This window comes from Hyperoodon ampullatus, assembly GCF_949752795.1.
Source record: "Hyperoodon ampullatus genome assembly, chromosome: 6".
Lineage (NCBI taxonomy): Eukaryota > Metazoa > Chordata > Mammalia > Artiodactyla > Ziphiidae > Hyperoodon > Hyperoodon ampullatus.
In genome coordinates, this window is record NC_136919.1 from 26,693,388 (window position 1) to 26,709,099 (window position 15,712).

The following is a 15,712-nucleotide window of genomic DNA, read 5'->3' on the forward strand; positions in this document are numbered from 1 at the left end:
TTTTGGAAGAGTTTGAGAAGGATGGGTGTTAGCTCTTCTCTAAATGTTTGATAGAATTCACCTGTGACGCCATCTGGTCCTGGACTTTGTTTGTTGGAAGATTTAATAACAGTTTTAATTTCATTACTTGTGATTGGTCTGTTTATATTTTCTAATTCTTCCTGGTTCAGTGTTAGAAAATTGTACCTTTTCAAGAATTTGTCCATTTCTTCCAGGTTGTCCATTTTATTGGCATATAGTTGTTTGTAGTAGTCTCTTATAATCCTTTGTATTTCTGCAGTGTCTGTGATTTCTCCTTTTTCATTTATAATTTTATTGATTTGCGTCCTCTCCCTTTTTTTCTTGATGAGTCTGGCTAAAGGTTTTTCAATTTTGTTGATCTTCTCGAAGAACCAACTTTTAGTTTTATTGATCTTTGCTGTTGTTCTCTTTGTTTCTATTTCATTTATTTCTGCTCTGACCTTTATGATTTCTTTCCTTCTACTGACGTTGGGTTTTCTTTGTTCTTTTTTCTCTAGTTGCTTTAGGTGTAAGTTTACATTGTTTATTTGAGATTTTTCTTGTTTCTTGAGGTGAGATTGAATTGCTGTAAACTTCCTTCTTAGAACTGCTTTTGTTGAGTCCCATAGGTTTTGGGTTGTTGTGTTTTCATTGTCATTTGTTTCTATGTATTTTTTAAATTTCCTCTTTGATTTCTTCAGTGATCTCTTGGTTATTCAGTAGTGCACTGTTTAGCCTCCATGTATTTGTGGTTTTTACAGTTTTTTTCCTGTAACTAATTTCTAATCCATAGTATTGTGGTCAGAAAAGATGCTTGATACGATTTCAGTTTTCTTAAATTTTCCAAGGCTTGATTTGTGGCCCAAGATGTGGTCTGTCCTGGAGAATGTTCCATGTGCACTTGAGAAGAAAGTGTATTCTGCCACTTTCAGGTGGAATGTCCTATAAATATCTATTAAATCTATCTGGTGTATTGTGTCATTTAAAGCTTGTGTTTCCTTATTTATTTTCTGTCTGGATGCTCTGTCCCTTGGTGTAAGTGGAGTGTTGAAGTCCCCTACTCTTATTGTGTTACTGTGAATTTCCCCTTTTATGGTTGTTAGTGTTTGCCTCATGTATTGAGGTGCTCCTGTGTTGGGTGCATAAATATTTGTAATTGTTATATCTTCTTCTTGGATTGATCCCTTGATCATTATGTAGTGTCCTTCCTTCTCTCTTGTAACAGTCTTTATTTTAAAGTCTATTTTATCTGATACAAGTATTGCTCCTCCTGCTTTCTTTTGATTTCCATTTGCATAGAATATATTTTTCCATGCCTTCACTTTCATTCTGTATGTGTCCCTAGGTGTGAAGCAGGTCTCTTGTAGACAGCATATATATGGGTCTTATTTTTGTATCCATTCAGCCAGTCTGTGTCTTTTGGTTGGAGCATTTAGTCCATTTACATTCAAGGTTATTATTGAATGTATGTTCCTATTACCACTTTCTTAATTGTTTTGGTGTTATTTTTGTGGGTCTTTTTCTTCTCTTGTATTTCCTGCCTAGAGAACTTCCTTTAGCATTTGTAAAGCTGGTTTTGTGGTGCTGAATTCGCTTAGCTTTTGCTTCTCTGTAAAGCTTTTGATTTCTCCGTCAAATCTGAATGAGATCCTTGCTGGGTAGAGTAATCTTGGTTGTATGTTTTTCTATTTCATCACTTTAAGTATATCCTGCCACTCCGTTCTGGCCTGCAGAGTTTCTGCTGAAAAATCAGCTGGTAACCTTAGGGGGATTCCTTTGTATGTTATATTTTGCTTTTCCCTTGTTGCTTTTAATATTTTTTCTTTGAATTTAATTTTTGTTTGTTTGTTTAATATGTGTCTTGGTGTGTTTCTCCTAGGGTTTATCCTGTATGGGACTCTCTGCAGTTCCTGGACTTGGGTGGCTATTTCCTTTCCCATGTTAGGGAAGTTTTCCACTATAATCTCTTTGAATATTTTCTTAGACCCTTTCTTTTTCTCTTCTTCTTCTGGCTCCCCTATAATTCAAATGTTGGTGTGTTTAGTGCTGTCCCAGAGGTCTCTGAGATTGTCTTCAATTCTTTTCATTCTTTTTTCTTTATTCTGCTCCTCAGCAGTTATTTCTACCAATCTGTCTTCCAGCTCACTTATTCGTTCTTCTGCCGCAGTTATTCTGTTTTTGATTCCTTCTAGTGTATTTTTCATTTCAGTTATTGTGTTGTTCATCTCTGTTTGTTTGTTCTTTAGTTCTTCTAGATCTTTGTTAAACATTTCTTGTATTTTCTCGATCCATGCCTCCATTCTATTTCAGAGATTCTGGATCATCTTTACTATCATTACTCTGAATCCTTTTTCAGGTAGGTTGCCTATTTCCTCTTCATTTATTTGGTCTTGTAGGTTTTTCCTTGTTCCTTCATCTGTGACATATATTTTGTCATCCCTTTTTTTTTTGACAGGTGGGATTGTGTTCCTGTCTTACTGGTTGTTTGGCCTGAGGCTTCTAGCACTGGAGTTTGTAGGCTGTTGGGTAGAGCTGGGTCTTGGTGCCAAGATGAGGACCTCTGGGATACCTCACTCTGTTGAATATTCCCCGGGGTCTGAGGTTCTCTGTTAGTCCACTGGTTCGGACTCAGAGGTCCCACCACAGGAGCTCAGGCCTGACCCCCGGCTTGTGAACCTCGATCCCGCAAGACGTGCAGGGTGGCAAAAAAAAAAAAGGAGCAGAACAATAACAAAGAGTAAAAAATAAAATAAATTAGAAAACTAACAGATATGTTAGAAAAAATAAAAATATAAAAATATAGATGAGGGACTTCCCTGGTGGTGCAGTGGTTAGGAATCTACCTGCCAGTGCAGGGGACACAGGTTCAAGCCCTGGCCCAGGAAGATCCCACATGCCACGGAGCAACTAAGCCCATGTGCCACAACTACTGAGCCTGTGCTCTAGATCCTACGAGGCACAACTGCTGAGCCCATGCACCACAACTACTGAAGCCAGTGTGCCTAGAGCCCCTGCTCCACAACAAGAAAAGCCACCACAATGAGAACCACGCGCACTGCAACAAAGAGTAGCCCCTGCTCGCCACAGCTAGAGAAAGCCCACGTGCAGCAACAAAGACCCAACGCAGCCAAAAATAATAAAATAAATAAATTTATCAAAAATATATATATAGATGAAACAACAACCAGAAGGTAAAACAACCACAATAGCAAAAAAGAGGAGAAAAAAAAAAAAGCCAGAAAAGGCCTTGGCTGTGGGGCATGGGGCTTAGGCAGGGGCGGGGTTTAGGTGGTGGGCGGGACCTATGTTTAGGGCCCACAGGGCTGGAAAAGGAGGGGCCCAGGAGTGCCTCTAGCCTTGGAGGGCAGGGGACCAGGTCTGGGACCCCAGCAGGATCCCTGGGCCCGAGTGGGTCGGGGATACGCTAGGCGTGTTCCCCCATCCTCTGATCCCAGAGTGTCCCTCCCTGTTAGCCTCTCTTCTTCCCCTCCACTCCTATGCCCCTAGGACCCATGTGGCCAGAGGGTGGCCCCAGAAGGCAGGGGACCAGACGTGGAAGCTCAGCAGGCTTCCCAGGGCCGAGTGGGCAGGGGAAATGCCTGCAGCGCTTCCCCTGATCCTCTGGTCCCAGAGGGTTCCCTGTCCACTGTCCACCTCTCCTCCTCTTCTCCCCCCCTCCCTCCCTACCACACCCCTAGGACCCATGCGGCCGGAGGGGGCCCCAGAAGGCAGAGGACCAGGCTCAGGAACCCAGCAGGCTTCCCGGGGCCCAAGTGGGTAGGGGAAATGCCCACCGCGCCTCCCCTGGTCTTCCAAGCCCCTGAGGGTCCCTCCCCTCACCCAGCCACCCCTCAGGGGCACCGGTCCTGTCCAGCCTCCACTTCTCCTCCCCCCTCACTCCCCCCCACATCCTACCCAGTCGCTTGGGGGTTCCTCCCATCTCCTTGGGCTTCAAGGTCCCCCACCAGCATCCAGCAGGTGCCCTAGTTGTGGGAAGATGCGAACTCCGCATCCTCCCATGCTGCCATCTTGACTCCATGCCCTTGGAAAAAAATATTAAAAACTTTTTTGAATTTCACTTTATTGAAAAAAGGTCATAGAGCTTCAGTATCCAACCGTTTTAGAAAAAAGCATTAAAAATTTTTTTTCTTGAGGTCTTGAAATCACTCTTGGAGTATAGAAATGGCAATAATCCTGGCAGCCTGTACCATCGTGGCAGAATTATTTTGGGGCTGAGAGAAAGGAGACATGTTGGCTTTTCCCTCTACTCCTCAACTAGTCAAGATATGAAGGTTGATGTTTTATACCTGTGATTTATCTGCTATCATAGACTTTCCGGCAAGAACTGAAAGTGTTGGGGGTGTCCCAATAGAAATAATGACAGAAATCAAGACAAGCTGAATATTATAAGCACTGGCACTTGATGCCTCTTTGGGTTGGAAAAAGAAAGCTAACATAAAAGAAGTTTTATTGTCTGAGGAAAATAAAAATTGAATGAATGAATGAGTGAATGCTAGGAGAGATTTAATGTTTTAGTGCCCCAGAAATTTTCAAGCATCACAGGAAAAACTTTGATATATTTTTTGATAGAAAAGATGGGAGTTAAGCTTTCTTGGGAAGACAATGACTTTTCAAATTTTTACCCTCATACTGTACAGACACTGTCTCATTTTATCCTCAGTTCAGCTCTGTGAGGTGTAAGTATCATTATCCTCAGTTGGCAGATAAGAATATTGACAGCTAGAGAGCTTGAGTAATTTGTCCAAGGGCGCACAGTGATAGTGCTGGGATTTGAACACAGGACATCTGACCAATGGTTGTGCCCTTAATCCTATGGTGTATAGATACTAGTGGTTTTTAAAGTATGAGAATCATGGAGTTGCACCATCAGCATCACCTGGGAACTCATTAGAAATGCAAATTCTCAGGCCTCATCCCAAGCCTGCTAAATCAGAAACTCTGGGGATGGGGCCCAGCAACCTGTGTTTTGAGAAGTCCTCCAGGTGATTCTGGTGCACACTCATGCATGAGAACCACTGTTGTATTTGCTCGGACAGAGATGTTGGAAGGAAAACTGATAAAGAACTTTTTTAGGGATTGTGTTAGAGATGTCAAGATAGTAGTGGAGAATATGGGAATGAAGGTATACCATGTAAAGCTCCAGTAGTGAAAAGGATATGAGAAGGGAAAGAATGTCATTGATACTGATAGGAAGCAACTGTGGAGAAAAATTAGATGTGTTGTTTGCGTTTCATGTTCTCAAATGAAATGATTGGAATTAGAACAGTGTGTTAGTTATAATCGCTTCAGTATAAATGAAGAGGTCAGTTATATAAGGGCAATCAAATACTTCAGGATTAAAGTTGAATTATTTAACAGTCATTGTAGAAGTTGAAATTTAGCTGGGATCAAAGAGGGATTCTCTTCTTTTTTCTGTGAATTAAAAAAAACAAAAACTAAATAGTGTATATATTGATGTGATTGTGGTTACGTGGGTTTATACATTGTAAGAACTAATCAAAGTATGTGCCCTAAAAATTGGGTGCGTATTATCATATGTAAATTCCATATAAATAAGTTGATTTAAAAATGGGAGTGTGGGACTTCCCTGTGGCGTAGTGGTTAAGAATCCACCTGCCAATTCAGGGGACACAGGTTCGAGCCCTGGTCCAGGAAGATTCCACATGCCACGGAGCAACTAAGCCCGTGCACCACAGCTACTGAGCCTGTGCTCTAGAGCCCGTGAGCCACAACTATTGAGCCCGTGTGCCACAGCTACTGAAGCCCGCATGCCTAGAGCCCATGCTCCACAACAAGAAAAGCCACTGTGATGAGAAGCCCTTGCACCGCAACAAAGAGTAGCCCCCCCTCACCGCAACTAGAGAAAGCCTGCACGCAGCAGCAAAGACCCAACACAGCCAAAAATAAATAAATAAAATAAAATAAAAAATTTTTTAAATAGATAAAAGTGTGTTCCTGTGTCAAGTAGTGAGTTCCTGTCACTGGAGGTGTTTGAGCAGAGATTCAGTAGCCACTTGTCGGAAGTGTAGTGAGGCTTCACACAGCTGAGGGGAAAATTGCACTCAGTGACGTAAACATTCCTTCTACCCAGAGATTCCATGAGTTTGCTGTTGTGTCAGCACAGGTGTTGCCTTTTTATGTAGAATGCTTTATTAATATGTTGGATCTGAAACATTTTAACTTGTCACGATTTTAAAATGTGTTAAAGTGTACAGGTGTCTAACATGGGACAGTAAATTCATTTACTACTCCCTAGTGCATATCACAGGTGGAACAGTTGCATGGCAGATCAAGCCATATTCTTATTCCTAAAATATAATAATGTGTGTTTATTGGATCAAGGGCATTTAACTCCTAAGGAAATTTGCCTGTTTTAAACTGAATCTTCAAAGAAAGTAAGTTAGAAAGGCTTTTTGGTTTGATTTTGTTTTTTTTCTGTAAAACCCAACATGACATGTAAATGCTTATTTAGATATTTTTCCTCCTGGAAAGTAAATTCATTTGGAGAATAATATGTTTGTATGTTTGATTGAATTTTAGTGTGAGATGCCTTTTTCTATAAAGGTGCCACCCTCTTCTTATCTAATAATTAAGTCACCCTCTTTTTTTCATATGAGTGAATTTGTACTTTCGACATCGTTTATCAGATGCTATTAAGACTGCAAGGCTGCAGTACCCAGGGCTCTGATTACAGGAATTAAAGTAGTGTGTATTGGCTGACTGCTGCTCCCCAGCAGGAACGCTCACTCATAATTCCTTTGCATCTAGTCTCAGCAGGAGAAGATTGACAGCGTTGAAGACCATGTCAACAGTGCTGCTGTGAACGTTGAAGAGGGAACCAAAAACTTGGGGAAGGTAAGATTCTGCTCCTGCTGACAAATCAATGGTACTCTGGCTCTCAGGAATCCCTAGTATTAACCCAATTGATCTGCTCTCTTTAATGTTGAGGGAACCAGCAATTAAGAAAATAAGGAAGAAATGACACATGGGTAGTGCAAGAAATCAATGGCTCTTGTAATATTCTGCTCTAAGATTCATTCTGTTGGGAGAGAAATTTTTTCAAAGAGAATAAACTGAAGCCCTACTTTAAGGTATTTGGTGTTACAAGGGGATATTTGCCGGAGTTCAGGGAGAGGCATAGAGAGGCTTTCCAGAATCCAATAGGGGCAAAATTGTAAGGACGTGACAGCACACATGGAGTGGGTCCATTTGTTTCCCATAGAATGTTGCTTTTAACCCCAGGTATTCGCACGAAATAATCTCTGCAATTTAAAAGCTTTGGGAGTATCTGTGGCTGCTGAAACTGTTTAAGCCAGCTAGATAGTTAGTGGATTGATTGTTTTGCAAGTAAAATCAATTTATTACAGTCTACTCTTTGTAGCTCATTTCTCTTAAGTTCTGAGATCTGGAGCAATTGTAGTACCTGTGGAATATTTTCTCCCCTCCCCTGACCCCAGAACGATCTCTAAGGTTAATTATGTACCACGAGTTAAAGAGGCATTGCCAGGAGTAATGAGAGGAAAATGCACATCACCACAGGGAGATATTCTCAACTCAGTTTCTAAATTGAATTTTTTTTTTTTTTTACAGGCTGCAAAATACAAGCTGGCAGCTCTGCCTGTGGCAGGTGCACTCATCGGAGGAGTGGTGGGGGGTCCGATTGGCCTCCTTGCAGGCTTCAAAGTGGCAGGAATTGCAGCTGCACTTGGTGGTGGGGTGTTGGGCTTCACAGGTGGAAAATTGTTACAAAGAAAGAAACAGAAAATGATGGAGAAGCTCACTTCCAGCTGTCCAAATCTTCCCAGCCAAACTGACAAAAAATGCAGTTAAAAACCAAACTTCAGTATTACTGGCGCCAACATGTCTGTCCTTTGCTGCTGTTGGACACTCAGTCAGCTTTTGGAACATGATTATATCAAAATAGTGGCTATAGATGCTCAAGTGGGATTGAACTGTGATAAGTGGATATATTTTATTGTTTGCTGGGGTGTTAATGGGGATGTTAGAGATTGAGGAGCCTGGACTGAGGGTGTACAGTGTTTGTCAGGTAAAGTTTAAGGACTGCCAGGGAGCAGATTTTTTACCTGGAAATGTGAAAACCCAACCATAACTTTGATAAGGACTTGTGATGTGTGAACATGTTGTGTTATGGAAGGATAGTTTTCAGAATAGTTTCTTCCATAACCCTGACTTGGAGACTCCAAGGCTAAGCATATTGTAAATATGCTTCTTTATCTCCTAAATATAGATTTTTAAGGCATTTTAGCAGAGAAAAGAATGGAAGTTCAGCAGCTTTTCATATCAAATAGGGAAATCAGGATCTAGCAAGGTGCATGAGTAAACTGCATAACAGAGTCCATTTGGTGAGCCCTATTGCAATTTGGTCTAACAGTATTTTCAAGTGAAGGAAACAAATAGTGTAAGAAAATGGAAAGAGAGGCCCAACTTCTCTTTCAGATATCTTAATTTATGACCCTGGCTTCTTCTCTGAACTCTTTTTTCTGCCTCTCTGTAAATAAAGAACACAGAGTCTCAAGTGGTAGACTTATAAAGCCAGTCACTAAGCTTGCTCTGTCAGCCTGTCTCTTTAACACCTCAAATATCTAGTCCTCTCTGCCTTCCCTCTCTTGTAATTTTGAAAAGTTCTTTGACTTATGGGGTGAATTCTACCCATGTGTAATGCAGACTTCTCTCATAATGTTTTTTTTTTTGTAACATCTTTATTAGAGTATAATTGCTTTACAGTGATGTGTCAGTTTCTGCTTTATAACAAATGTTTGGTTTTTTTGTTGTTGTTTTTGGTTTTTGTTTTTTTTTTTTTTTTTGGTATTGGCTGCCATCTTTGTTCATCCTCTCCTGTAACCTCTAGGTAAAAAAGAAAGTGAGAGAAAGAGAGGTGTCGATTTCCAAATACTTCCAACGCTGTTAGACTTTGAGCTAAAAAATAAGCAAGGAGGGAACACCAGATCATTTCTTGGGGCATCTTACAATTTCAGGGGGCTCATGTACTTGCTGTGCAAGGGAGTGTTTGACCCTAAGTCTCTTAAGCTGGCACTTGGAGGAGCTAAGAACTAGCTTTCTACCTCACTTCTGTTGCTACCATCCTTTTCCCCAGGCTTTGCTATCTCCTGTGATTCCTTCACTTTGCACAGCTGCTGTTTCTTCCCAAGAATGGCATTCATGCTTGCCTTTTCTCACATTCAAGGTTGATGATGGACAAAGCCTGATGCCAAGACTCAGTCCTGGTGGAGGATTTGTGGTGCTAATCTCAACACTTGACATGGACAGCAAGCGTGGCTCAGCCCAACCCACTGTCTGTCTCAAATAGCAGAAAAGTTTTAGATTTAGAAAAAAAGAACTTAAGATTATATAGGCAGCCTCATCCTGTACCCTCAACTGATTTGAAATAGGAAGGAACCACCTTTTGCCTTATTCTTTATTTTCTGAGGACAGAGGAAAGGGCACCTACACCACAGAAGGTGTGAACTCTGCTCAGGAGCCAAATGGATTCATCAAGTAGTTGAATGGTTTATCACTTCTCTCTTGCTGAGTTTACTCTTAATAACTTTTATTGATTGCTACCTTTTACTTCTATATCTAATCTAAAGAGACCTTTCTCTTTCATACTTTTTGCTTCTCACCAGTGAATTCCATTGAGGCAACACACCATTTCTCATTGTTAAATAACTGGAAAACATCAAGTATTGCTACCTGCTGACTCATATCTTTAATATAATACCAAGAAGGCAAGTACTTTGAGTAAGTGTCAGATTCTGATCAAGTATTTGGTATGTGATATTTATCCCAACCTGTAAGGTTGGGATAAATACTTTTGGACTCCTTCTTTTTATATTTTCTGATCCTTGCTGTCCCTTTAACACAGGGTGTTCAAACCAGAATGAGGATCAGAATTGCCCAGGGCGCTAATTTAAAACAAGATTCCTAAACTTCAGTCCCATGGGTTCTAATAATAGCCAATCTGGCCTGGTCAGCTAAAATTATAAATTTAAGATACAGTTATATCAAGATTCAGCTGTATCGTTGAATTCTGTAATTTCTAGTATTCTACCCTTCAGCCAACCTAAAATTCCTATTCTGCCAACCTAAAATTGGCTAGCTCACCATCTTAACAGCACTAGGGACTCATTATACTGTCAGGCTGGTTTTACCTCAAGACATGAAGGAGAAAAGAGGCCTGTTATTGACCCTCACAGTTTGTTTTGGGAGCTCTCCTTTTTACTGAGCCAGTGTGGGACATCACTGTATGTGCTCATATAGACCTTTGATTTTTACTACTCATCAGGATTTGAATATTACTCTAACAGTCTTCATGCTTAGGCAAGTTACAATCCTTTTAAGAAGTCTTATAATTTAAAATTATTTAGAAATTGTATCTAATTTCCCCATAATAGAACCTAATAGCCAACTTTTTGTAGAAATTCTAGATGTGCTTAATCAACTATAAATGATATACCTATAAACTATAAAGTGTTTAGAAGTATAAATTAGTATAACACAGAAACCAATCTTAAAATTGAATTTAATGCCCTACAGTATCAGATTAAATTTATCTTCTCTATGATTCATGTCTTGTTTTTATTGCAACGAGTTAGAAGGTAAGGAACACTTTAAGTTCTTAAAATTTACAGGGTCTCATTTGGATAAAGGCAGCACTCCTAAAGCCTTTTTAATATAATAATCTGAGAATTTCTCTGTAGAGCAGAGACTTTGAAACTTTTTGGTTGTAATCCACAGTAAAAACTGCATTTATATCAAAACTCAGCATGTGCATTATGGAACAATGCTTGCCATTATGTGCAGTGTACTCTGATGTTTTTTATTGTTTCAGTTTTTAAAATATTCTAGTTGTAACCTACTAAATTGATTTCATAATCTACCAAAGGGTTTTTTGACCCTTAGTTTGAAAAAAAAAACAACACCCTTATAGAGGAACTGATATTTATGGAGTATTTTCTGTTTGCTAGGCACTTCACTAGGCATTTTACAGGTAAGGAAACTGGGTCTCAGAGAAGGTAAATAATTTGCAGAGGGTTATTCAACTACAAAAGGGTGAAGCCAGGATGTAAACTAGGTCTGTTGAACTACAAAAACTTCTGTTACTCTCATACTGTGTTGCTTCTGTATATTAAAATTGAGATGGGCTATTCACTCTGCTTCACCCAAACACCCATATATTCTGTAAGGCAGGCCTGCTTTGAAATTACACATACCATTCATTTGCACTTTTCTTAAAATCTTCTGTGTCCTCACCAAATGGCCAGCAGCCTCGAAGTTTTTAATGGTGGCCAATGCAGAAGTATGTAGTGCTGAATTTGGTCCTTAGACTATAAAATTAATAGTGTTTCCATCCCACCCACACATCCTACAGATTTCCTTATATTTGTGAGTCATAGCCATCACTTAAACAGTGCTTTTTATATTGAATTTTAAAATAAACTTTAATATTTTTTAAAACAATCGTAACTCATAGAATCAAATGATTATCCTTTAAAATGGTACCCTTGGGAGGCCATGCACTTACTGTAGTGATGCTAGTATTACTTAGAATATTTTTGAAACTCTTCTTTTGGAATTGCCTTTAAAGACATTTTACAAATCACATTAAAAAAGCCATCTCAGTGTTTATCAGTCACAGCCTATGCTCCCTTGTCCTTATGACCTCTTCTCTCTTCCTTCCTCAGTTTTGCTTTTCTTCTGCTGGTTTAGCTCTCCTACCCACCTAAGCTGGAGCCAATAACCTAAGAAGCCCCAGAAAAGGGGTGTGCTGGCCAGAGTTCCTGGAGCAAGAACTTTCAGGTTATAATGAAGCCGAGTGCTGTATAGGGAGAGTTCTGCGAGTCCAAACTCCTTCCTCTGTGGGTTGCCTGCCTGCCTGTAAGTGCCCTAAAGTAGTTTGCACAGGAGTGAGGACTGAATACTGGCGTTCTCTATCAATCACGGGAAGCTGTACATGAAATGTACAACAGTTTTCTCCAGTGAAAGCCACAGAAGCCAAACCAAGCCATTCTTTGTGTCACTGCAAAACGGAAGAGTCATGTGCAGGGTCCCCCTTGCCCTTTGTTGCTGCCACATGAAATCTTCGGGAGGAAGGATGAAGAAAAGCATGGGCAAATGGTTCTCCTGGGGAATGGAACATTGTCTTCTCATAATAAAGTATAACATGGCGGTGGCTATCAGGTACTTACGAACGCTAGAAACCCCTTTTAAGTAGTCAGAGGCCTATTAAACGGTAGGGAGGCTTCCCCCTAGCCTAAATTAATGTGAACAGTTCAGGTTCTGTTTGTGTTTTTATTAACATTTCACGTTGTTTCTAACAAGATGTTCTCAACTATTTATATTCATTAATTTGACACCATTTTACAGAGACACTTCTTGGGTATTGTAAACAATCAATGGTAAAAGATCCACATATAGTCCATATTACTGCCCTCAAAGAAATTATTTATTGTGGGAGACAAGAAAAACGTCTGTGCAATATTAACAAAAGAAAGAAATTCATATAAAAATGTAAAAGGTGTCAAAGGCAAATGAATTGCCCAAGATTAAAGCTAGTTAGCCCAAAACCTAGAATTATAACCATGGTTTAAGAAAAAAAAAATCCACAAAGTAATTTAACTGAGTTTGTTACACCATATCAGGTTGCCCGCTGAAGCTTGTGGTCTTTCAGACCAGCTTTAACATTCCAAATCAGTCAACAGCTATAGTGGAAAGAGAACTGGATGGGGAATCAGGAGATCAGAGTTTTACTTGTGGCTTTGTCTCTTATAGTAAGCTTTTACTCAGGCGTGGCTGCTTTCGCCCATTCTAGCCAGGGATTCTCCATTCTTTATATCTAGCCTCTTACTGGGTCTTGTTAATTGTTTGAATATTAGTTGCGTTCATTTCTTAAATATATTCATAACCATCACTCTAGTAAAAGACTTTATTACTTCACATCCCCTACCTCATCTTCCCCAACTTTAGGCCATTCCTCACATCATTGCCACAAGAACTGTCTTTCATTTTTCTGCTGAAATATTTTCAGCAGATCCTGTTGAATACCTGATAAAGTTCAGCCTTCCACATACTGGCCCCAGCTTTGTCTCTTCAGACTCACTACTCAACCATCTGACAATGCCACTGAAAATCAGACATTCCATAAGAATGATTTTAAGGTTTTTCTATGGTGAAGGTACAAACTGGTAGTAAACTATGTTTACGTTTTTTCCAGACTAAAGCAATTTTTGTAATACTACGTTTTACAAAACTAGTCAACTGAGTTTTGTTTAAGCTCTTGAACAAGTCTAGAAGTTGTTTCCTAAGGAGAAGAAATCTTTTGTCCCCTCAGAGGAAATTACATTCAATTTCTTAACCTCCAAAACAATGTCAGTCTTGTCACCTGTACATTGGATAGCCAAAGCATGAAGATTTTAATTTAGCAGCATAGATACTCCAGACTTGAATGGACCATTGTCCAGCTCCTGTGAGAAACTTGACTAATAAATATTTGAGGAAATTACTCGAGTACATACATGTTATCCATACATTTCTCAAGTACTTGAGATTGTCTTTTATTAAGGTTAATCACTAAAAAAGATGTTTACCAAGGTTACTTTAATTAACCCCCTAAAGATGTTTTCCACTTTATTGTTAAAACCCTTGGTGTTAGCAAGGTTCAGCACAAAAAAATGGCCCAATGGTGAGAATTTCTACAAATTCTGTAAAGCTTACTGAATTCGCTTATTATGTTGCTGAGTGGTGCTTATATAAGGAAATACGCAATAAATTCATTCAACAAACATTTAACTGAATGCCTGTTGTGTGTTGAGTGTCAGTGCCATACGTAGAAAAATATTAGGCCTGTAGGATCTACCCATGTAAACCATTCAGGCTAATGAATTCAGATACTCAAAGCAAGTAAATCACAGTAAAACATGGTTAAGTACCCTAAAAGAGGAGAGCAAAGTAATATGAGGACACAGAGAATGAAGTGACTCTTTCTGCCTGGAAACGAAGGGGAAGGCTTTGTGGAACAGGTGGTATTTGAACAGTACTCTATAAAGAAGAATCTGCCTGACTGAAGACCAGGTTTGTGAGCTTTCAAGTGGCAGAGGAATTGCTCATACAAAGGGTTCAAAACATGAACAAATATTCATGTTTTAGTGCGCTTAGAGAAAACAGGAATTGAATGTGAGTGATGAAGCTGGTGAGATGAAAATACAGGCTATGGTAGTTTTCATACGTGTATGTGTATATGTATTATGTATATATTTTTGTATATACTTAATAATTCTTTGTTTAAAGGGATTAATGTATTGCTTTGTGTCAAGTGAGTCTTTTATAAGCCTCCGAGTTCTTCGTTTTGCCTTCGTTGGCAGAGAAGTTAGTAATAAACCTCACATTTGCCTGGACTCTTGGTATATTTGGCATATTTGCTTTTCTTTCCCACATGTAAGAAATGATTTGTGCTTTCTTGCCTCTGCTGTAAGATCCCCTGCTTGACATTGAATGCCTGCTTTCTTCCTATCCTGTTATTCATTCCATAAATATTTATTGAAAACCCACTGAGAAAATAGTCATGAAATTTACTTTTGCCTTTTAGTGTCCAAGACCTTCATGGTCCAGTTTTCCATCTCTCTATGAATATTTCTTGACAACTGCAATTCAGTGGCTTCCATTTTCACTTGGGGCTAATTCTGCAATGTTTTACAACTTCATAGGTATAAAATTCTTTCATTTGTGCTAGTGTGACCTCTATAACTAGAATGTAAGCTTCTTACAGGGCAGGGACCTATCATCTGCTTCTTAAGAGTATTTTATAACACAAAGTACAGTGATGAGAAGGGGAAAAGAAACTACACCCCTATTAGTGACTCCCTGATGGTGAGTGATAAGGTCATGGCATGTGTGTTCTGCTGTTTTCAGGGATACGTACTGAAATGTTAAAAAGCTTTCTAAGACGTATCAAACCTTTGCTCAGTCCTCACTTTTGTATATTAACATAGGAATGAATGAAGCAAAAGAACAAATCTGGATAACATCTCTAAGACTTGGAAGTCATGAATTGAAAATTTCAGAATTTGGAGGTAAAGATATTTCAATCTCTTTTTCCAATTAAAAGTCATGACTTGGAAGAGGGAGGATATGAATCACTGAAGAAATGATGTGGGAAAATTGTGTTATTTTCTGTCTTACCATAAGATTAGTGGGCTCAGAATATTAGGGACCCAAGAAGGCTATAATCCGATGGTCTAGTATTGAAACAGAATAGTGGCAGGAATTTAAATGGTTTCTCAGGCAAACAGAGATTGGAATTAAGCAAGGGCAAGGTTCAAGTTAAGAGGTAGGCATTTGACAGGATTTGAACCAAGTTTTCAAATACTCAGATTCATGTACTTATTCCACCAAACTGCCTCTCAGTGAGTTAATAGGAATGAAAAGGAATAAAGTGCTCGTCACTTACTAATTCTCCATAGAATTAGTCCATAGGTGTTAGTTCCCTTTCTTTCCTCTCTAGGTTTTATTTTTCATAACAGATTGCTGCCTCTTATCTGGGTGAGGATGGGGGCCAACAACTCAGGGCTTCCTTAGTGTTCCCCTCCTTGCATCCCCCTCCCCATTGGTACCTTACCCATCTTACAGGATACTCATGAAGATTTAAAAAGTTATACATGTTAAGTGCCTAAATGGA

General features: G+C 39.5%; 1 protein-coding gene across 1 annotated transcript in view; it reads left to right on the plus strand.

Moving 5' to 3' along the window:
- The window catches only part of STX17 (syntaxin 17), a gene marked incomplete at its 3' end in the record, with an annotated part of 81,901 nt that extends 74,050 nt beyond the window's left edge, over positions 1 to 7,851 (plus strand). The window contains exons 7-8 of the mRNA XM_079705720.1: positions 6,790 to 6,876; positions 7,612 to 7,851. Of these exons, the coding sequence (XP_079561846.1) occupies positions 6,790 to 6,876; positions 7,612 to 7,851 (327 nt within the window). The remainder of the gene's footprint in view (positions 1 to 6,789; positions 6,877 to 7,611) is intronic.
- Positions 7,852 to 15,712: the final 7,861 nt, after the last annotated feature.